The following is a 23,273-nucleotide window of genomic DNA, read 5'->3' on the forward strand; positions in this document are numbered from 1 at the left end:
TCGGCCTGTGGGTAAACAGGCTAATGATCAAAGAAAACAATTATGTCCCCACACTCAGGGTTAGGCCTGGCTCCTCGGTCAAGTAACTTACAGAATTAATCACAGGCCCTGGTATGCACCTTGAGAAAACAAAGTTGTAAAAAGAAATTAAATGACCTTATTGTGTGTAAATAAAAATAGATGATTAGCTGAGCACTTGTTTAAAGTTTTGTTAGAGTAGAATTAAGACTAGAAATTTATCACACTTGACACTGGAAACAGCTGCCTGTTGGTATAAAAGGAACTGACTGATATAGACTTAGCTTGTTTAAAACTTTGTTAATAAGTAATAAAAGAATCTTTGCTTTGGGGTGAAGATGTTATGGTGGGAAAATTACTACAAAATATTTGAACAATTGTGTGCTTCATGGAAAACCATGCAATGTGGCATTTTTGTTGTTTTTATTTTTTTTTTTCTTTCGAGACAGGATTTCTTTGTGCAACAGCTCTGGCTATCCTGGAAATCACTCTGTAGGCCAGGCTGGCCTCAAACTCACAGAGATCCGCCTGCCTCTGCCTCCCAAGTGTTAGGATTAGAGACACGCCCCATCATTGCCCAGCCATAACTTATGATCTTTATATGATTTCTTCTTATGTAAAGACTTTAATTTGTTTTTGGAAAATATCTAACTTGTGGTTATGATGTAGTCTTTTCTTGCATAGAAATCTTTGTCTTAGATGGTATAAAAGGGATAAAGGAAAAATGTAAGACAGAAAAGAATATCCAGCAGAGAAAGGAATAAGATGGAGAACTAAGCTTTGGTCCTCAGAAGTTACCTGTGTGTGTGCTGCTCAGCCATCGCCGCAGTTCCTTTCCAGTCTCTCTGAGCTGCTGTAAACTGGTTTCCAGTCTCGAGGGATGGGCTTTACAATGGAGAGGAGGCAGGGCCAGGGGTCACAGCCAGAGATAGAGGCTGGGACAAGGGTTGTGGAGTTAGAACTGCATTTTACTTGCAGTGGGGTGTGTATTGTCTGAGTGAGTCACGTCTTTCCATAGGCCTGGGTTTTTGAACACTGGGTTCTCCAGTAGGCGACACTACTGGGGTTGGGGTAGGGGGGTTATGGATCCACAGAAAGGCCTGAGGGCCAAAGTTAAATTCCAGGGAAATCTGTTCACAGTAGCTGAATACAACATATTAAGAACCTGTGAAGCTGGAGCTGCTGAAGGAAGTCCTCAGCAACGGGGTGGACTGGAGTTTGTGCACCTGAGAAGGGTGTCTGAAGCAGGACACCCAAGGGACACCCCCATCAAGAGGTGGGAAATCTCATCTCTGGAATGAAGTTAGGTCAGACCACAATTTAGAAGTCAAACACCTAAAAGTAATCCTTGAAAGTCTACAATTGAATAATAGCGCCAAGAAAGTGGTGTATTGAGCAATTCTAGGAGTGAGTGAGTGAGTGTGTGTGTGTGTGTGTGTGTGTGAGAGAGAGAGAGAGAGAGAGAGAGAAAACATATGTTTGTAAGTGTGTGAGTGTGTGTGTGTGAGTATGTGAGAGAGTGTGTGAGTATGTGAGTGTGTGTATGTGAGAGAGAGTGTGCATAACAATTTGAGATTACTGGTCCCCAAGAGCTCACATTAAAAACAAAAATTACTTTAAAAGTTCCCACAACCTTTACAAACTCAAACCCATTAAAATTTCAGTCTCTTTAAAATAGCCAACCTCTCTAAAAAGTCAAAATCTCTTTTAAAAGCTCAAAATCTTTCAGTTGCAGGCTTCTGTAAAACTCAGAATTAAATGAAATACCTTCAAGAGAAAAGAACCAGGGCACAGTCACAATCCGAACCAAGCAAAACCAAACTCCACCAGTGTGAATAACTCAATGTCCAATTATCTGGGCTCCAGGAAGGATCTTCTGGGCCCCTCCAAGGGGCTTGTGTCACTTCTCCAGCTCTGCCCTCTGCAGCGCACACAGCTCGTCTTCTATGCTCCAGCTGGCTCTGCTCCACTGCTGATGCTGTTGTTGGTCATTCCAGGGTGCTGTCATCTCCAAAAGGCTGGGGTCTTCTGCTGCAACTGGGCTGCACCTTCACCAACAGCTTCTCATAGGCTCTCTTCATGGTGTCAAGCCTCAACTTCTCTGAATTGTTGTAGGGAGGCGGCTTGTTGGTTCCTGGCTGCTCAGCCCCGAAATAATTACACAGAAACCGTATTATTTAAATCACTGCTTGGCCCATTAGTTCTAGCTTCTTATTGGATAACTCTTACATATTAACTTAACCCATCTCTATTAATCTGTGTATTGCCACGTGGCCATGGCTTACCATGGCCACCCAACTCGGGGCTACATGGCTTCTCTCTAACTCTGCCACCTTCTTCCTCCCAGCATTCAGTTTAGTTTTCCCTGCCTACCTCTGTTCTGCCCTGCTCTGCTATAGGCTCAAAGCAGTTTCTTTATTCACCAATGGTATTCACAGCATACAGAGGGGAATCCCACATCACTGAATGACCACTTCCATCTGGTCCTTCAGCTGCCACTGAGGCTGCACCTTCACCAATGGCCTCTCACAGTGCCAGGCCTCAGCTGCTCAGCATGACCCCTTCATGTCATCAAAACCAGTGCCACCCTGGTGACTTTTACACTACCAAGTTCCCTGCTGGCATGAGGTACAACTTTGGCCACCTCTGGAGCACAGCTTCTGTGTGCTGACTCTGAAGAAACACTTCCCAAAAGATTTCAGCCCAACAACGCTGGTCTCTTCTTAAGCACCACCAGATTCTCTGCTCCAGTAGACTAGCATCGGGTAGCCCAGGATTGCAAAGGCTTTGCTTTAGTACTTCTGTATCTTGTTAATAACAGCTGATTCTTCAGCCTCGGCTGACCAGAATGACAGAATCCTAAGTCAAAATAGCAAATGGCCCTGGTAGAGTCTTTAAACTTCCCTCTGAAATGTCACAAGCCAGGCCGCCAGTGTCCTCTGTATGATAGCTTATCTGCTCATTATCTTACTAGCTCCCACAGAACATCCTATTGAGCTCTCAAACCTCGGTGGTTTTTCTGGTCCAAAGGTCCAAAGTCCTTCCACAATTCTCCCCCAAACATGGTCATGTCTGTCATAGCAATGCCCCATCCTGGTTCCAACTTGTGTTAGTTAGGTTCCTATTGGTGGGACAACACACTATGACCGAAAAATAAGCCTGGGAGGAAAGGATTTATTTGGCTTATTGCTGTTCATCATCGAAGGAAAACAGAATAGGAACTCAAGCAGGGCAGGAACCCGGAGGCAAGGGCTGATGCAGAGGCCATAGGCTGGGTCTTCCCCCCATCAATCACTAATTAAGAAAACGTCCTCCATCCAGATCTTATGGAGACATTTCCTCAGCTGAGGGTCCCTCCTTTCAGATAGCTCTAGGTTGTGTCAAGTTGATGTAAGACTAGCCAGCACATCACACTGAGGGGTGCTGGGAGAACCTGGGGCCAGGGCCACTTTGATAAGTTAAATAGACATCCTCAGTTAGACATTCGTTCCTGCTTTTAGCCCTATCAGATTTGTACTTCAAAGACACTCTCCCAGTGACCTGGTTTTCTAAGCAGACCAGACCTTCCAGCTTCCGCCTAATCCTGTCCAAAGTCTGAACCCATCAGTGAATCAAATGTCTTAGTTAGGTGAGAGCTGGACACTCACAAACACAGCCAGAGGGGAGCCTTGCTAGTCTCCAAGATGTCTGTCTCAACGCAATCAAGTGGACTCAAGATTAACTATCAGGAGAGGTTTACAGAAGATAACTGTATTAAAGCAGGAAGATTGCCTAAGCTAGCAAAAGACAATGAAAGAGGGCAGTGGACTGGAGGGAGCCATGGAGCCCAAGATACAGAAGCCAGAAACGGAGCATCCAGGAGGGAAGTGGAGAGAGTGAGGCTGGAGAAGCCAACACTAGGTAAGTTTCTAAAAGTCTTTGACAGTTCAGAATGAGGAAACCAAGCGGCTAGAGGACCGAGATTCATTTTTCCTAACTTTGTGAGTACAAAAGGAAGAGGGGACAGAGGAGACATGCTGCAGGAGATCAAAATTAACAAAGAAACAAGTGAAGGAGCGAAACAAACTCCATTTTGAGAAAGAATTCCATTTTAGACAGGACCTAACTAGAGGGGCGAATGCAGCCCAGCAAAGTCATAGATGTTCCCAAGAAACTGTGCCAGCCCTGGTCAGAGTGACCCACCAGGGTACCCAAACAACACATCTGCTTGCTTCAAATGTCCTTGGAGGTATCTGATTAAGTACTGTTTGGAAATTCCTCTATACCCCAACCAACAAATTCAAAAGCTGTATACTTTTACCCAATCCTGGAAGTCCAAGGTTTGTGCCACCTTGCCTTGTAGTTTTCCCTTGAGAATCCCCTTACCCTAAATTAGCCTTAGGGCCATCTTCCCCCACTTGCTGCGTGTGACGGATTACAGCCCGAGTTGGCTAACTTGTCAATAAACCCCAGTGTGTTTGCATCGGATACCGGCTCTGTGGTGGTCTTGTTTGGAGGTCCCATGATGTGGGCATAATATAAACACATATGTAGGTTAATAGGAGTGGGGAGTGGTGTGAGGGAAGTGCCGGATGGAAGTATGAAACCTCTGGGCCTTGGAAACAAGTTAGGGGTTCTTTTTTAAGCAGATAGAAAGACTGGGTATTGTAAATCCAGGGAGAGCATGAGTTGAAGCAGAGAAAGGTCATCCAGGCTCATGGGCAGAGACCAGCTTGAGCACTGAGTTTTCAGCAGCTCAGGGCCTCACACCCTACAAAGTCTAGATTGCTGACCCCAGGTGCGTGAGTTACTTCCAAGGCGTGAAAGACCTTCACTGAGGGCTGAGCAATGGCTTCTGCGTTAAAATCAAGGTCAAGGGAAACACAGTCACCTTCTGGAAGAATCAGACCAGCAATTTGAGATTAGCTGCTGGTGAGTCAAACCAGCAAGGCCCTTTTAATAGAGCAATTCTGCTCTTCCAGCCAGAGCGGATTAACCCTTAGCTCCCCGGGCAAAGGGTGTCTGTCCTCCTGAGATGTGAGAACGGGTTTCAAAATAGGATAGGTCTTAGCATAGATACGGCTCGCCCTACTTTCTCCCTGTGTGAAGCTGAGAATGTCACTCAGGCTGTCCAGGATCTTTCCTTACAAATGAGGTCGACAGGGCAGAGGATGTAGCTGAGCAGGAGACTTCTAGATTGTGCAAGGCCCTGGGTTCAATCCCCAGCAGAGAAAGAGAAGAAAATGTCTTACACATTAGAACTGTGCACTTTTCTCAAATCTGTGTGTGTGTGTGTGTGTGTGTGTGTGTGTGAACAAAGTGAGATATCATGTGAAAGTAACTCCTGGGAACTTGTCGGTGAGAATGGATTTCATTTTCTGCAGTCCCTTCTTTTCTTCCCCTAGAAGAAAGAGAGTAAAGAAAGGAAGAAACAATGGCAGCTAAGATTTGACCTCTAGCCCATTTTCCAGTCTATGGTCTTGGGCAATCTCGTTTTGAGCCTCCTTCCCCTCCAGAGGAGAATGCAGATAACATCAATCTCAAGAAAGGTGTGAAACGATGGCCCCTTCGCTCACGGGAAGATTATCAGTTTTGCATTCTTGCCTGATTCCATGGCCACCAGCACTTCTTTCTGTGGGGTGACACCCTGTGGTCCCAGGCAGGTGGCCCCATGAGGGGCATGAGTGTTGTTTTCCATGGGAGAAAGCATGGGTTTTCCTGGGAACCCTAGGTGTTGGCCTCAACACAGGCACTTGTTCCCTTTTCCCTTAGTCTCTGGGGTACCATCCTGAGGTGGGGTCCACAGCTGAGAGTACATTATGTCTTGGGGGGTGGATGTTTCTAGGATCTAGAGTTTTGTTTGAATTTCATAAAACTAATATGAGGGCGAGTCCTGTAGTCAAACACAGAAGTATGTCTGCGGATAAATGGTGAAACGTTTGGAGAAACAACGATTATGAAGTGTTCCATCAGTTCGGGTCTAGTTTTGGTGCTAAGTGGGCCTATAGCAAGCTTGGGGGCAGTCTTTCCATTGTGACACTATCTGGGTCCCAGAAGTAAGATGACACATGGACTTCACCCAACAGGAAACTCTGGGAGCTCAATTTACTAGGGATTCCACCACCCACAAATCAGAGTGGGAAACTGGATTCAGAGGGTCGACGTGAAGTTTCTCAGTCTCTACATTACATTGGCGTCCAGGATAGGGGACGAGAACAAAAGGATGTGACAACTAAGAGGTCAGAAGAGAACCATGCTCAGCACCAGCTGAAGACTGAAGCTTTTGCTCACTGTCCTAAATTATTATTTACTTCATGTCATTTTGATATTAGCCCTGGCCTGTTGTATTGCCCCCATTTTACAGGAGAAACTGAGGCCCGGAGAGACTAAGTGCCTTGCTCATCTGAGAATCAGGAGTCTAGTAGATCCCTAGAATCTTAGTTCCTACACCGAAGTGAGAGTATCTCTAAGTCAAACTATCTTGTCTACAGTTGGAATTTCTGTTCAATCCTGATAGTCTTGGTTTGCTTGTCTTTAAACTTCCTGTCTCTTCCTTATAAACTTGGTGACTGCATGGCTTGATTGGTGGTGGCATGGAGGACGAGTTCAGCATTTGATTCACAAGAGCCCCAATAAGTCCTTATTGGAAATTGAGTGGATGGACAGATGGGTTGCTGTGGGTGGAGAGATGCATGGTTGTCTAGGTAGATGGTTGTATGCATGTATGAATGGGTGGGTAGGTATATAGGTGAGTGGGAAGGTGGGTGATTGGTGGATGAGTGAGTGAGTAGATGGGTAGGTAGTTAGGGATGTGGGTGAGTTGACGGTTGAGTGTTGAGTGGGTAGATGGATGGTTAGATAGAGTCAGAGGTGGGTGGATGAGTGTGAATTGGTGGGTGGTTAGAGAGATGGATGAGTGAATAGATGTGTGACTGTTATAAAGATACTTATAAGATGGTCCTTATCTCCTAACTCTTGAGTTTTTGGATTCTCTCTCCAACATAAAATCTTCCATTACAGACCAAAGTGATCAAACATCCCAGCTTGTTGCAACTAACACAATACCACAACCTGGGTAACATAAGAAAGAGACTTTGGATCACAGTTTGGCCTATGGTCATCAACCCACATCTAGGGATGACTTACTTGCTGGCAGTGTCCTGAAGTAGAACAAAACGTCACATGCCGAAAAACGAAGGTTATTTACTGACATGTGGTCTAGTCTCAGCCATGTCTCATAAAAGTCATCAGAAGTCAACTGTAAGGGCTCCAACCTGAAGGCTTTTTTATTGTTTTGTTTGTGGTGTGTGTGTGTGTGTGTGTGTGTGCTTGTATGTATGTGTTCATCCATGCACATATATATGGAGAGCATAGGAAGATATCAGACACCCTGCTTTATCATTTTCTACCTTCCTTTCTTGATACAGAGTCTTTCATTGAACCTGGAACTCAAGTTTCTGCAAGGCTGGCTGACTTCTGCCTATCTCGATCCCCTATTGCTGGGATTACAGAAACATGGGGCCAATGACTGGCCTGGAAGTCACTCTGTAGACCAGGCTGGAAATGAACCCAGAGATCTACCTGCCTTTGTTTCATCGGTGCTAGGATTAAAGGAGTGTGCTGCCATGCCGGGTATTGACTTCAGATTTTCAGACCATACAGTAAATGAAAACTGCTGATAGTAAAGTGCCTTTTGTTTCCCTCTGACCTGATTTGGTGTCATCTACTTCACAAGTTGACGCTGTTCCTTCTTCTGCTTCTATTTCCATCCACACATCAATAGTCATTGTTATTCCCCTGTGGTGGTTTGAATAGGCATTACCCCATAGACTCATGTGTTTGAATGCTTGGCCTATAGGGAGTGGCACTATTAGGGGGTGTGGCCTTGTTGGAATAGATGTGGCCTTGTTGGTGGAAGTGGGTCACTGTGGGGGCAGGTTTTGCTCAAGCTACACACAGTGTGACACAGAGCCTCTTCCTGCTGCGTGTGGGTCAGGACGTAGAACTCTAGCTACCTCTCCAGCTCCCTGCCTGCCTGCATGCTGCCTTGCTTCCTGTCATGATGATAACAGACTAAGCCTCTGAACTGTAAGCCAGCCCCAATTACATGTTTTCCTTTATAAGAGTTACCTTGATCATGGTGTCTCTTTACAGCGATAGAAACCCTAACTAAGACAACCCCAGTTGTCTTCACTCATGCATCCAGGGTCACGGTTCCATTTCCCAAACTCTGCAGTGTACACCTACCCAGCACTATTCCAAAGACTCCTGTGAGTGGCTCGTTTGGGGCAGTGAAGCCTTGAACTCCACACTCTCCTCAGGGATCCATGGTGATACATTATAGATAATGCCTCCATCCTAGCCCACAGTTTTCATCACGTGACCATGCCTTATTTATGTTTCCCCAGTGGATGATAATCAGCTATTGCCAGCAGGGCTTCAGTGAATATTCTTCTCCAGGTCTTCACAGACTTACGTGTTTCTTTTTATTCTGAACTGACTTTTAGATAATCATCTCACTGGTTGTAATAAGAAAAAGATACTCAGTAAAACTTAAAATATTTATTAGTACGAATCATACTGATGGGTTAAAACCAAAAGCAATGATACAAATGAGCGCGGGGGAAATGCTTTACCACGGAACAGAGGACACGATGCGAAGGTCCTAGGTGTCTGGGGAGGGATCGTCTACCTGTAAAACCTGGGTCCAGCCCAAGTGGAAACCCTTCACCAAAACACCAGGAAGGGTGACAGTCTGTGTGACGGTGTGACTGCCGGGTCACTGGGTGAAAGGCATGATCAGGTCTGAACACAGCCAGAGCTCTTGGCCGACGCTGGCTTCTTACTCCCTGCCCTGAATGCCGCAGAGTGGCAAGGAGGACCGCCTATACAGACCATAGTCCTTAGCGGCAGAGGAAACATTTCCATCCTCCAACCCTCCCTCGGGAAAGAGCGGGATTCCCACTGGGCACAGCCCTTACTATTGGCTAGGATGCAAGTTAGTCTGCAAGGCAACATCATATTCAGTACCCTAATGTACCATTTTTTTTAACTAAAAAATGGCAAGTCGATTCTGTACCTATATAAAACACTTGCACAACTCCATTGCTGTCCTTAGGGGTTTCTACAGAGAAAGCATCCCTCACTTACAGACACAGGTCATGAGCCAACCCAGCCACTCTGAAAAGGATTACATGTAGGTGTAAACCAACATCCATCATATTTACACATATACAAACCTGCCACATGGGAGAGGAAAGAAAATGAGAGTTGGGAAGGAAATTTTGGGAACGATGATAAGGATCCTAGATCCTGTTGTCTGAAGCAATTGTAGGTCTTTACATATGTTTCTATGATTAAAGGTTATCTGTTAAAACAACCCAAAAGGAATCCCAGGCCAAGGGGAGAAAGGCACCAAAGGCCACAGCATCTACCTGCAGAGAAGGCCCAAGATGGTAGGAATGTTTGTGTGTCCCAGTGCCACAAGCTTGCTTTGTTCGTGGTAGTGACACATAGTTAGGTATTCTTAGCGTCTGCCTGGCTTTGACATCAGTGGTTCTGCAGCCTGGGAAGAGCGAGGTTTCATTCCCTCATGTGCTTTTCCAGTATACCTAGGGTGGCTCCTGGTCAAGGTGAAGCCCAGACAGACTGCAAAGCCACTCCTAAGTCATGACATTCTCTTCTGGGAACAGTACCATCTCGGCTTGGAAATCTAGACAATCAACGAGACAAATGCAAGCTCCCAGGGAAAGATTCCCTAACACAGGGGAAGGTTCAAACACAAGCTTGACACTACCTGGAGAGAGGCTGTTTCAGTTTCGATTCTATTTTTTGCTTGTTTGTTTCACCTGCAGCGAGTGGAGTAATGTCAGCACATAGAATCCTGTCAGCCAGTGATGTTGGCAACACGGGACCGGCACTGACAGTCCTTGAGAAGGCCCTGTCATCACATACAGATGCCATCTGCTAACAGTGCTTGAGATGCCTGTCATGGGACACTGCAAGACATTCTTGAATCAAGACAAGGAGTTTTCTATCCTCCATATTTTATAATTAAATTAGCTCCCAAGTTGGGAGATGCAGGAGGAACATACGTGGAAGTCCACATCCTGGAGTTGACAACCACAGCCTGTAATTGGAACCTGGCTCTGTCTGCTTGATGGCCTTTCTCTCTAAGCTGGCAAAGTTTAAAGTACTTCTGATTTTATACTTTTCGGGGTCCAGAATTTTAAATCTGGCTGGTTTGCTATAGCCCACGATTAGCTGCTATTAATAGAAGTTTGCCCTACAATTTAGACTCAACATCCTCTGACTAGCTTTTTCCCTTAGACAAGACACTATGGCATAGTCTCCTAGTAAAACAATGGTCCGTGAATTAATCATCTCCAGGAGGAGAAGCTCATTGCAATGGCGAGGATGCAGGCTGGGTGGCACCCTGGAGGCTATTTATACCCTCCACCTACCACTGCTTACATACCAACAACTGAACTCTTTTAAACCAGGCCTCCCATCCCCGAAATCGTATGTCATGGTCTAGTCTGATTCGGTTGGTTTATGTATGATTATATCTTAGAAAAATGTTCATCGATTACATGAAAAGGGACACGGATAGTAGTTTCTATTACTTTTGTCTCTTTTGCAGAAGATCAGTTCTCAGTTTAAGTGATGGTCCAGCTATACTTCTGATTTCCCTCAGAAAACTAATAAAGGCTTGCTCCCAAAGCCAGCTAAGAGTGAACCTTCTGTATTGCCTTTGCCTTTTGGTGGACTGGCCAGTGAAGGCCCTGGCCCTGGAGAAGCCACGAGACTCTGACTACGTGACATGGGAAGTCAGAGGAGAACAGCACGGCAAGGTTTGTGAACAAATCCAAAGATTTTTAGTATTTTTTTTTAACAAAAATGGCAACTATACCTATGACCAAGTAAACCCCCTGCTGTGTGCATTTCCTAAACCAAAGGCCATGTTGTGGCAGTACGGTGAGTTTTCCAGAGTTTTCTATAATCTCTTCTCAGGGAACTTCCCTGCTTGGCTTTCTGCAGGTCTCCCAGCATGCAATGCTGCTCGCTCTCGCACAGGCAGTTAGTCACGAGGGCAGGGTCCTTCTGTGCGCACTGGACGCTGGAGAGGGCTCCGGCTTCTTCCTTCGTGCTCCATGGGCCACGGCCCTTGGGTCAGCAGCACCGCCGGCTGGTTTGCAAGGCCTGGGTCCCCAGCTTGATCCCTCCGCTGTTTCCATTTTCATGGGGATCCAAGGGTGGGATCTGGCGACCTGCGGACAAAAAGGAAGCCGAAATTGAAGTTCTCTTATTTTAAAAGGTGGGCCTGTTCGGGTGAAGAAACTAGCAGCACTTGGGGGAGGGGCTACCTCTTTCCTCTTTTCCTTCCTGGTCTCTTTTTTCCTCCTTCCCTCCAGTCTTCCTTCCCCCCTCCCCCACTCCTCTCTTCTCCCCTTCTTTTCTTTCCAGTTCTTCCACATGACGTCACATTCACGTTTAAAAGGTGAAGAAAAGTACCAGCAGTTTCGGGGCCAGGCAAACATCCCAGGAACAGGAGAAGGAATTCACCCGCTCTGCACATCAACACGTTTCCTCAACTATTCTGGGCCCTCTTCTTTTCCCGTGGAGCCTCCCTGCTTTGAGACCTGGACTTCAACAGTAACAGCGAGCATCTGTCTGTCCTTTCTGCCTCCCACAAAGAGAAATGGGCTGGGAACTGCAGTTTTCATGGACCTACCACCGAATGGCTCGCGGCTCACCAGCCCTACACTGTGAGGGCACTTGGCTCATTAGCCAGAAGGCCCCAGAGACGCATTTCCCAGGAGGCACTATTTTAATGTCATACACAAGCAACCTTATTTTAATAGCCTCATTGAATTTTAACTTTTGTAAATAAACACAAAGTAACAAAAAAAAACCAAAGGGAAAGGGAATAACAACAGCAAACCGGCTGGGTTCTCCTGAATGGACTGTGCTGATGGTCTCTGTGGTTGTACCAAAAACCACCAGCTTGTGTGTGTGACACAGGAAGAGCACCAGGCGTGTGAAGGGCCTTCACCTGGGCAGAGCTGCTTTTCTAACACACGGGGAAATCTAGGAACAGCCTGCGCAGGCAGCCTCGCCGCTTTGATCCTTCCCAGCAAGTCTTATAATATCCGCTGTCACCACCACGTTCTGTGACTTTGCTGAAGGCTCTGTCAAAACCTTAGTGGGTCTTACTATAACCCACACATGCATTTTCCGGGGATCTCAGCACTGTATTCTTCCCACTGTCTCTTTTTCTTTCTCTCTCTCTCTCTTCTATTTTTCTATGCGTTGTGAAAAACAAAAGGAACACTAGCTCTAAAATGGAAGATTAAAACACACAAACACACAAGTGGTTGAAGGGGAAATTGTTTCCAAAGAAAAAAGACTCTTGCTTTTGCTTTTATTTTTATGGCAAACATATGCTCCCTGTTTAGACCATGTGCAGAGCCAGGAGACCCAAAGGCAGAAGGCCTTTAGCATAAGAGGCGAGGTGTGACTTCACAGGCTTTATTTGCAGAGCGCGTTGTGCAGACAGAGTGATGTAGATATTCAATAAAACTCAAGCACAGACGTAAACCCTCTGGCATCCGACTCAAGGTTAACAGCAGAAATGACCGTCCGATACAGACGGAAGTAGAATTCTCAACATCTACGGCCACGTCGGCTATCTTGCATGGCCAATGAGCTACACAAAACTTTTGTAGGCCATTCTCAAGAGTTCAGCAGAAACAACAGGATCTTCAGTGTTGTACTTCCCTCTTCGAGACATGTCCCCACTCCTAGTCACGATTAAAAGTAAGCTAAAAGTAAAATTTTAAAAAATGCCCTTTTTATTTACTACTTTAGTCAACCTAAAGTAGTAAATAAAAAAGAAAGCGCCCGCTCTAGTGATCCTGCCAATAAAAACTGCCTGTTCCTCAAGCCAGTTCAGAGGCCCAACAGTGTCAAGCTACACCATTACTTAAATAAACACTGTTTCATAAGGGCTTTAGCTTTTGCATCTGAATTTTTGGTATCAGACTGACTAATACAAATTGGTTGACTTAAAAGATAGGAACTATTTCCTGATGAATATGGGGTATTAAATGTTAGTGTGTGAGCCAGGCAATGGTGGGGCACGCCTTTAGTCCCAGCACTAGGGAGGCAGAGGCAGACAAATCTCTGTTGAGTTCAAGGCCCTCGGTCTACAGAGCGAGTGAGTTCCAGGATAGTCAAAGCTACCCAGAGAAACCCTGTGTTGAAAAGCCAACAACAAAAACGACAAATTAGCGTTTGTGACAATGACAACCAGGTCCAACAGACACTTTCCTGCTGTCTCCTGTGAGCACCAACAGCAGCTGCACTGCGCTGGCCTTTCAGACCCCCTCCACAGGCCTCCCTCTACGTGAAGGACCTCAATAGCGAGAAAGCACAGACATGTGATGCTTATTAAAGTAATATAGGAAGAGCGGAAACCTAGAAACAGAGTGCGCACCGTGAGCACGCCAAGCGACGGGTGTCCACAACCATCCACACCGCCATCCTTCCTCCACCTTTCCTGCTCTCACCTTTTCCCCAGTAGACAGCTGTGTGTGCAAACAGCCTCCTTGCCTGTGCTCAAAACCGTTGGCAATGCTTTCAAAACCAGTTGCCAAACGTGGCTGCTCAGAGCTGCCAGATTCTTTGGCCATTCATAATATCTGGAGCCTTGTGAGAATTAGATACAATGGTCCTCCTGTTAGAGCACAGAGCCAAGTCCCGAAGGCACCCACTGAAGTTCCTGGGTGTCTATGTGCAAGGACAAAGAACTCTGCCAAGGACATACAGTCAGTCACAGAAGCGGGGAGAGTTTGTTAAGAAAGAGATAGAGACTTCTGGGAATGAGATAGCGAGCTGGGAGAAGGTGTAGGCGGAAAAGCGCTGGCCACTAGGCTCCGAACCCTTTCAAGGTCATTCACACAGGCATGGGCTTTTCTCCCTCTGGCTGCTTGTAGTCTGGGTGGGGAAGGATTTTCAGCCTTTTTAAATTATTGTTGTTGACTACACCCTCTCCTCACACTGCTCCTGTTGCCACACCTCCTTAATCCACAGAAGTTATGCTTCAAGACCAGGTCCCCAGAGATCAGCTGAAACCGTAGAGAACACCAAACACTTAGCGTCCCTCACTCTCCTAACCACGTACACTGAGGATAAGGCTTCCCCTGTGAATTAGATATATTAAGGGATTTATAAAGCAACAAGTCATAAATTGGAACGGTTATAACAGCAGGTAGTATTGGAAGTTAAAATGTGAATTTCTTTTCTGGGATTCCCATTAAGCAGTGCTTTCAGGCTATGGTTGCTACTGACACCATGGATGAGAGAGAGCGGCTATGTTTCTCCAAGACAAAGTCAGTTTCTTCAGACTTCATTTTTTATCTTTGGGTAGAAAGCATTTGGAGATTTGAGAATCAGTTAAATGAGCCTGGACCAGTTATATAGAATCTGTGAGCAATTCTCCCCTCCACTATGAAAACCACGTGAGACAGTAAACTTGACAACTCCTAGACACCATATACGGCCGTTACTGACAGGCATGGGATGCCGGAAAACGGTGGGGATTCCCTGCAGTAGCAGGCTCCAGCCAGGGCTTAGTGGTTTTGCATGGGAAGAAATGCCCAGGGTCCATGGCCAGAAGGCATGGTTGAGTCTCGAGGTTCAGTCAGAAGGGAATCCTATTGATTTGGAGACCACTCTGCTTGGGAGCATCACATAGTTCCAACTTCAAACAGAGGGCTGTTGAGGCACACCCACTTTAAAGCGAGACAGAGAAGAACTGAATCCCAGCAATGAGCCAAGCACCCTTCGAGAGCTATGCAGACATCACCGTGGAAACACCACAGTGCCAGCTCCCGTGTTGTGCTCTGAGGCATTCAGGACTTGCTGAGTAAATGTTCCCAAACAAAAGAATGGTTCTGGAAAGTGGCCACGGCATTCTGCACCAAGGAGACTAATGGGATTTATTTACCGGGACACGGAAGTGAGCTAATACACACAGATGACATCTACACAGGCTCAGACTGTCCTCTGAAAGTTTCTCCTCCTGCAGAGTGTCCTCCGAGGGTGCAACCTCCACAACAAGACGTTCTTGAACACGAACCCTACGCCAGTGTGTTTATTCTAACACAGTTTGGATTGTGTAAGATTCTCTTGGGAAGGAGTTAAAAAGACTTTTTTTTTTTTTTCCTCCTAGTTTTCCTGAAAGTCGACAGTCCGGGAGAAAAACATGTTTTACAAACACTTCCTTTGGAATGCAAAATGTGGAAATGAATTCCAAGCCTCTGAGTTTAGGCCAGCTCGGCTAGGGCAGCTGCGCTAAGGCACACAAAGAATGGAGCAGTGTGTTCCCTACAGCTGCTCTTACTGATAAGCCCCACTTCGCAGGCTCCAGCTTCTCTGCTGCAGTTCTGCCGTCAGCCCCTCCTTTAACTCCATCCTCCGACGGCTCGGGTCTCTTTTCTTCCGTGTCAAGTGTGTCTAGAAGTTGCTACGTAACTGTCGCTGATCTTGATTCTCTGAATGGACTGGTGGCTTGATCAGGCTTGCTAGGACTCGGCAGGACTTAACTCTTGACAACGGCCTGGAAGCTTCTGCTTTGGGAGAGGCGGTCTTTCTGGAACACGGCTGTGGCTCACATGTGAGCAGGGGTCACTTCTAGCAATTGTCCTCTGGTTACTATAACAAGAAAACCTTTTCGTTTACTTTCAGTTTTGAGACAGGGTCTCTCTTTGTAGCCCTGACTGTACTGGAACTCACTATGTAGCTCAGTCTAACCACAAACTCAGAGATCCATCTGCCTCTTAGGAAGAGCTGAGGTCAAAGGCGTGCACCGCTCACTCCCCCACCAACTTGATAGCTATGCTTTGCGGATACCCAAGGGAAGTCTGCTCTTTTCTAAGTAGAAAGGAGAAGTGGATGGGGCGGGGGCAGAGAAGAGGTGCAGGGAGAAAGGACTAAGAGGAAAGGAGGGAAGAGAAACTGCAGTCAGGATGCTAAATAAATAAATAATAAAAGGGAAACTTTCACCATTAGGATAAAGAGCCTGAGGTGAGGCAAACCTCAGAAAGCTCAGGTCCAGGAACCTGAGAGCTACACTGAGGGCTATGAGAGAAGTAGGAAGGAAAGAGGCAGAGAGAGCCGTGAGGAAACCCCAGGCAAGACCCGATAACTGAGCAGGAATGGGACTGTGAAAGGAGAGACCGCCAGACCCAGAAGTTAAGGTAAATCTAGGGAGCCAGGCACAGATGTAGCTCAAGGGTAGAGGGCTTGCCTAGCACGGCTACAAAATAAACATTAGCCACAAAACCGCACTGTGTTCAAATATGTCCCAACAATATCTAATACATGTCGTTTTTTTTTCTTTTTATGTCTAGGGAACCAAAATCTTGGCCATGCTACAAAACAAGCGGGAAGAAGGGCCTGCTCTCGTTGGCTACCAACCTAAGGACTTCAACAGCAATCGCTGTCAGAGTCCAATGGGAGTGACTTCAATAGGAAGACTTTTGCTATGAAAAAATGAAAGCCCCCTTCCCCTTTCCTTCCTGAAATTGGTACTTTTTCTAAAACCATGTTTTTTGTTTACAGAGAAAATCGAGAAGTTTAGCTCTTGCATATCTGTCCTCTTCTCCCAGCTCCTGTTGTTAATGTCTTGCCTTAATATAAAAAGCCAGTTCCAACTGATGAGCTGATATTAACCCACTACTGCTAACTACAGCCCACAGTTTTCGCATAGGGTTCCCTTTGTCATACATCCTGTAGGTTTTGATAAAAGTTCAATGACGTGCCTGCATCATTACAACATTAAATAGAATCGTCTCACTGCCCCCCAAAAAAATCCCCCATGCCTTATTCCCTCCCTGTCCTGGTTTTTGTCAACTTGACCCATGCTAAAACAGTCTGGGAAGAAGGGCTCTCAACTGAGAAGATGCCCCATAAGATTGGCCTGTAGGCAAGCCTATGAGCATTTAGTGATTGATGATTGATATTCAAGAGCCCCACCTACTGTGAAGAGTGCTATCCCTGAGCAAGTGGTCTTGAGGTGTATAAGAAAGAAAACCAAGCAAGCCAGGAGGAGCAAGCCAGTAAGCAGCATTCCTCCAGGCCTCTACATCCATTTTTGCCTTCAGTCTCCTTCCTTAAGCTCCTGTCCGGACTTTCCTTCACAACAGACTGTAGAGCTACAATGTGAAATCAACCCTTTCCTCTCCTACCTGTTTTAGGTCATGGTGTTGATCACAGCAATAGCAACCTAACTAGGACACTCCCTCAGCCTGACAACTACTGAATTGGCCTATTTACCTAACAATAATTACATTCAAAATATTTACAGATGAGAGTAACGTTTGAGACTCCCTTTAAAGCAGTATAGGGTGGGGAGAGTCGAGACAGGGCATGTTGGTTGTTTATGTGTTCATGATGACTCAATTGACTTGTCTTCTGTAAGTTTGACATTTTCTATAAGAAAGTCATTTCCCAAAGCTGCCAGGAATGTACTGTTACAAAGTAGTCATGGTTAGCAATTTAACAGGCAACCTTACAAGAAAGAGAGACTTGGAAGAATGCATTATTTATTATATTTTATACAGTTTGATTTTATGAAACCAAAATTGTATATACAGTACTCTCTAGTGTTTATTTCACAATGTGTCTTTTTAGGTCAGGAAAAAGAATCGCATCATTTTAAAGCACTGGTTTATATTAGTGTACCATGATTGGGAGGTAAAAAAAAAAAAACCAAACTATTTCTCAACTTCAGGGCAGTTTAGTCATTTCCTGTTTTCTCCGGGTGTGGATAATATTACAAGAAAACTGCTGTACAAAGTCAGGAGCCAGGGACAGCCAGACTTAAAGCTGGGAGCATGTGACTCCATGTCCTGGCCTCCTACTCTCTGGCTGTGAGACACAGCAAGTCACAAGATGGAATCCGCATAGTAATGGAGGGATGGCAGAGTGCCCACCTCATGGTGAATGGAGCACTCGTGAGCTACCACACATCTGAGCCATTCCAAGCAAGGAACAAGAGCCCCACACATGGTGAGCACCACTAGAGTTGGTCCCTGAATCTGTCCGTTTCTCAGGTTTTGATTTGTGGTTGGTTGCACTGTCCATCCAAACGACAGTTAGGCCTCTGATGGCGGTGTCTGGACTGAACACACACAGTTCCTAAACAAGCCGGTGTCACAACTATTTATAGAGCATTGACCATGGTTGGGATAAGTAGTCCAGAGATGAGGGGACATAGGGGGAATGTGCGCACACACACAAATGCTTCAGTATTTCAGATAGGGACTCGAGCATCTGTGGATTTTGTCCCAGAGGGTCCTACAGCTAAACCCCATAGACACAAGGGTCAATGACACTGTGCTTTGAACCGCTGAGAATTCCTTAGAACTGCGTGGGGTGAGAGTTTCCCATATCAGTGTCTTCTCTGCTGGCGTTGTCTGAATTAACTTTTTTGATGATAAAGAAGGGACTGTCCTTGGCTTTATCTTCACTGATGGCTTTCTGTGCTGTTACAAAATTTTCAAAGGTTTTGTTTTTCTTCCAAATTTCTTTAACATACTCTAAACAAGAAACTACCACAGAATTACAAAACCCAGTGGACATACAATAGCCGGCATGCCATGTAACAATGATCGCAGAACAAGATCCGTTTCTATCTTTCCTGCTTTCCAACCCCCAGCCAGTGTTGCTTTCATCTCGGGTGGTTTGTGCTCTAAGAACAAGCACACAGGAGGCTGGTTAGATATCAGCAGGCTTGAAAGGACATTGAGGATGGACCCCCAACCTTAAAGTCCCCAGATCAGAAAGCCCAGGAACTGAAACCCCACAGGACTTGTTTGCTGGTCAAAGGGATAGGATCTGAGTCATAGCATGTGGCCCTGGGTGGGGTCACGCCCTTCTGAGTGCCTTCTGAGATTAACAAATAGCTGGAGGTTCCCGGTAAAGAGCAAGGACTCACCGCAGTCCTCTCTCCTAGAGTTAATTCAAATGGATCTGTCAATCACCTGGAGAAGTTGTCTGTTCTAGAGGACTAGAAATGGTCAAAAGGGCTGGGTGGTGGTGGTGCATGCTTTTAATCCCAGCACTTGGGGGGCAGAGGCGGGAGGGTCTCTGTGAGTTCTACACATAGAAACCCTGTCTCAGAAAGAGAAAGGATGGAAGGAAGGAAGGAAGGAAGGAAGGAAGGAAGGAAGGAAGGAAGGAAGGAAGGAAAAAGGAAGGAAGGAAGGAAGGAAGGAAGGAAGGAAGGAAGGAAGAAAGAAAGAAAGAAAGAAAGAAAGAAAGAAAGAAAGAAAGAAAGGAAAAAGAGAAATGGCAAAAAGCCTGCCTAAATACAGATTGACACAGACTCTTTGGCCATTCTTGTCTGTTCAAAATGCCCCACATCACCATCTAATAATGGCTGCCCACCTTCTACACTATGCCCTGTAGCTCACCTGAGTGCTTCCCACTGAGTTCACAGGGGACCAGAGAGTCTAAGGGAGGTCAGAGAAAGTTCCTGGTGATACATACAAAGCCAAAACATTTCTCATTTGTTCTTATACTAACAAGAAGTACCCCCCAAACAAAGAAGCCAAAGTCCAACGCCCTTGAAATCTCCAGGGTGTTTTTCAGGAGAAAAAAATTATAGCGTCATGATAAAAAAAAAAAAAGCGCCTAATGGAAGAAGGGGTTTATTTGGACTCCTGGTTCCAGAGGGAGAGAGTCCAGAGTGGTGGGGAAGGTGTGGCAGCAGGAGGCTGGAGCAAGAAGCCAAGAGATCACACCTCCAGACACAAACGCAAAGCAGAGAGAGCAAAGATGAAAGTAGGGGGAAGCCATACATTCTTAAAGCCCGCCTCCAGTGACACACTTCCTCCAGCACAGCTCCACCTCCCACCTTGGACATAAACTCCCTAACAGCGCCACCAATGGGGGGGTGTCAAACGCTCAGATGTACGAGCCTGTGGGGGACACAGCTCATTCAATCCACCACATAGCCCCCTTCTAAAATCATTTTCCCAAGTCTAAGTGAAGATCATGGCTTCATCTAAAAAGAGGAAAGCCTCCTCAGGCTGCTGGAGCCAGCAGCATTGAGTGGTTTCCCTCCATGGCTGACACTTCCACTGAGCTCCTGTCTCCTCTGTCCTAAATTCATTGATCATTCAAGCTGATAGAGCATTGCCTAGATGTTCCTTCTTCTAAGGAGGAAGGTGTTTGCTAATGTTAACTTGCTTAAAATGTAAGTGGGAATTTCCATTGCATTGGGAATATCACATCCTTTCTTCAATGCAAGGCCCGTTTCCAGCTCCCATCTCCCACTGCTGCCCCCAGCTGACCCCACACATCCGCTTCTATTTCTGATACTTAACTACCACTGTCCCAGGTTAATCTTCTTCGGAGCATGTATTGGGTCCTCCCTTTTCAGCTTCAGATTAACCGTGTCCTTAGAGAGGTGTTCTTCATCAGCCTCGAGTCCCCACCTGCCATTCTTACCATCCTCGCCCTTGGTTTCACAGCACTGCCATCAGTGTCTGTTGTTCACCATGAGTTCAGGCAAGACTGCAAGTTCATAAAAGCATACACTGTATGTTTTCTGAGTAAATGAAACAAGAGATCCTAGACTTGTCCAATTCGTTGATATTATTCAAACTTAAGTCACTGCCGAAAAGTAATTACATTTCTTTGGATCTGGTGAGTCCATGAAAATGTTACTTTCTAGAACATTCTGAGAGTAGGACGAGATCTAAACTCAAACTGTGAGTTTAACTCTATATTGTTGACTTGTGTCAGCTCCATGAAGAATGTGGAAAGAAACTGCTGCTGGAGACTTTACACATTGATATAGACATTTGGAGAATCACGGGGAGACGGAACACACATGTCAAGACTGCAAAAGAGGCCATGAATAAGCACACGTGCAAGGCTAGGGAGAGCTAGAACGGATGAAAGGTTCCTGGAGGGAGAATTGGATGGAGCTGGAAGGAGAAGGAAGGGCCTCCTCTGTGGCCCAGGGTCAGCGACTGATAAGAAGGGGAGTTGAAGTCCCAGCCCCTCGATCCTGTGCTTCCTCCCACATTTAGAGAGGAGCATTGTGCAGGGCCCCCAGAAGGCATCCACAGCTTTTCTTCTGGGGTTTTAACACTGCAAAAAGCTGAGCAGCAACAGAATAATCGCTGTGGGTTTTTTAATACCAATTTTTTAAAATCAAGTGTACAATTATTTTCTTAGCCAAGAAAAAAAAATAAACAGCCCCTGGGTAAATGTATGGCAGAGAAGAATGAGCCCTACACAGCAGCATCAAGTAGGTCTGAAGATAGAGCAGGAGCCTACACAGAAGGGCCAGGTTGGTCTGAAGATAGAGAGGAGCCCTAACAGCAGCGTCAAGCAGATCTGAAGATGGGCCCTAGAGAAGGGGTGGCTGGAAGAACAGACACCAGGAGATATGGCATCACAGAACAGATGGACCAACCAGGCCGGAGCAGTGGCAAGGTCCCTTTCCAGGGCAGCTGTAATCTTCAAAAGACAGAACATTCTGGTGAGCAAACTTTGCAGTTACAAAATGTATTGACGTATGCTCACAAAACACAGTTGTCTCATTTCTGGTTTATGAACACCATGGGAATACAAAAGAAGTGCATTTCTCTCTTCATCCACGTTGGTGTGAAGCGATTTTGTTTAAGCACCTTTGAAAGAGGCTGTTATCCTCGCGGTTGTTCTTGGTTTCTATTGCATCTTTTCTCCCGGGCAAGTTTGTCTCCGCAACATCGCTCCGAGAGCATAGGTGTCAGCAGTCTCCAGCTCTATTTTAAGCTGGGGTAGGAGCACCCGTAATATAAGTAGGAACCGTGAAAAGGGAATACATGAAATGTCTGCTGCAGTACACTCGGGTGTCGTTGAAATTCTGTTTTAAATTAACCTGTAATGTGGCTCTAAAACCCCATTTTGAGGCAATTCACCTGAAAGAGTAGCAAAAGGAAGGCATCTGAGCTCACAGAAATGGGGTTGGAAGAGGCTGAGGGGAAAGTAGGTGGGTAGAGATAATAGACAGACTGACAGATGGATCGATCGAGACAGGTGGATGGTGACAGCTGGAAGGACAGCTGGATGGACACTGATACATAGAGCTGCAGACAACAGAGGCAAGAGGAATCGGCATATACATGAGAGATGAGGGACAGACAGGTAATAGACGAAGACATGACTAGACATTCTGCCATGAATCTACAAGCGTTCTTTCTGCCATGTATATACAACTAGAGGATAATACACAGATACAAACATCTGCTTATTTGACACGGAAGAAGAAGAGACACGGGCTTCTGTAGCACTTGCTCTGAAGCCGAAATTACTCCACGTTTAAGCAAAAGACCGTTTTTTTCTAAATGAAGCAGACCACTAGAATATGAGGAACTAATTATTCAAAACCCACATCACTGAGAACCACGAAGACCCCTGGCATGAAAAGGGATTTATCGTGGCCGAGTTAGACAAAGAAATCTTTCTGAGATGTTAATACTAAATCTCAAGGCTTTCGTTCTCTTTTGAGGTCCTGATTTGACTTTTTATTTTAATAATGACTTTTATCAGGCTTAGAGAATACCCCATGTAGAAATTGTGAGGTAAATTTGATTCACATGATAAAAAAAAAAAAAAACAGAACTTCCTGTCTGATCTCTCTGCCTTGCCTTGGCTGAAGCTCACACAGGCAACCTGGCTCTACAGAACACAAGGAGCTGGAAATCAGAGGCATTGGGGTAATGGAGTAGGATAGCTCAGTGAAACCGCCTGCAGCTCGTTGGGTTGGCTCACAATCCCAGTGCTTAGGAGGCTGAAGGAGGAGCGCTGCTACAAGTTCAAGGCCAACCTGGGCTACTCAGTGAAACCCTATGTCAAAACAAATAAATAAAAACAAATATAAAACAAACAAAACACTTCTAAAAAGAAAATGTCTAGTAAGTGAGCATCCCAGAAAAGCCTAACACCACTGGCAAAGAATCAGATCACTCTAGGACAATAAAGGGCCCAATGTCGGAAGTTCAAATCAAACTTCTCCCGGTCTCTCAGAGGCACACAGGAACAGAGAGCATGCGCTCCTACAGCCCTACAATCCCATCACAAGAAGAAGCTGGGCCATGAGAACATGAGGTGCCCAACACCAAATCACAGCTCCAGCAAGCCAGAGATTAACCACTCAGCCCAATGAGCTAGAGGTTTCTCTGTCACAAGAATACATAGCATCCGGAGTGGGG

The 23,273-nt window shown here is 45.8% G+C and overlaps 1 protein-coding gene and 1 long non-coding RNA gene across 2 annotated transcripts in view; one reads left to right on the forward strand and one right to left on the reverse strand.

Moving 5' to 3' along the window:
* Nucleotides 1-8,544: 8,544 nt before the first annotated feature.
* Nucleotides 8,545-23,273, reverse strand: part of Rab31 (RAB31, member RAS oncogene family) — a 129,919-nt gene continuing 115,190 nt past the window's right edge. The window contains exon 7 of the mRNA XM_085695833.2: nucleotides 8,545-11,267. Coding sequence (XP_085551959.1) covers nucleotides 11,170-11,267 — 98 coding nt within the window. The 3' untranslated portion in view covers nucleotides 8,545-11,169. The remainder of the gene's footprint in view (nucleotides 11,268-23,273) is intronic.
* LOC146896079 (uncharacterized) lies at nucleotides 11,209-13,008 on the forward strand. The gene is made up of 2 exons (XR_015003839.2): nucleotides 11,209-11,314; nucleotides 11,498-13,008. It is a non-coding gene; the product is annotated as an uncharacterized LOC146896079 (long non-coding RNA).

This window comes from Myodes glareolus, chromosome 1 (assembly GCF_982192425.1).
Source record: "Myodes glareolus chromosome 1, mMyoGla1.1, whole genome shotgun sequence".
Taxonomy (NCBI): domain Eukaryota; kingdom Metazoa; phylum Chordata; class Mammalia; order Rodentia; family Cricetidae; genus Myodes; species Myodes glareolus.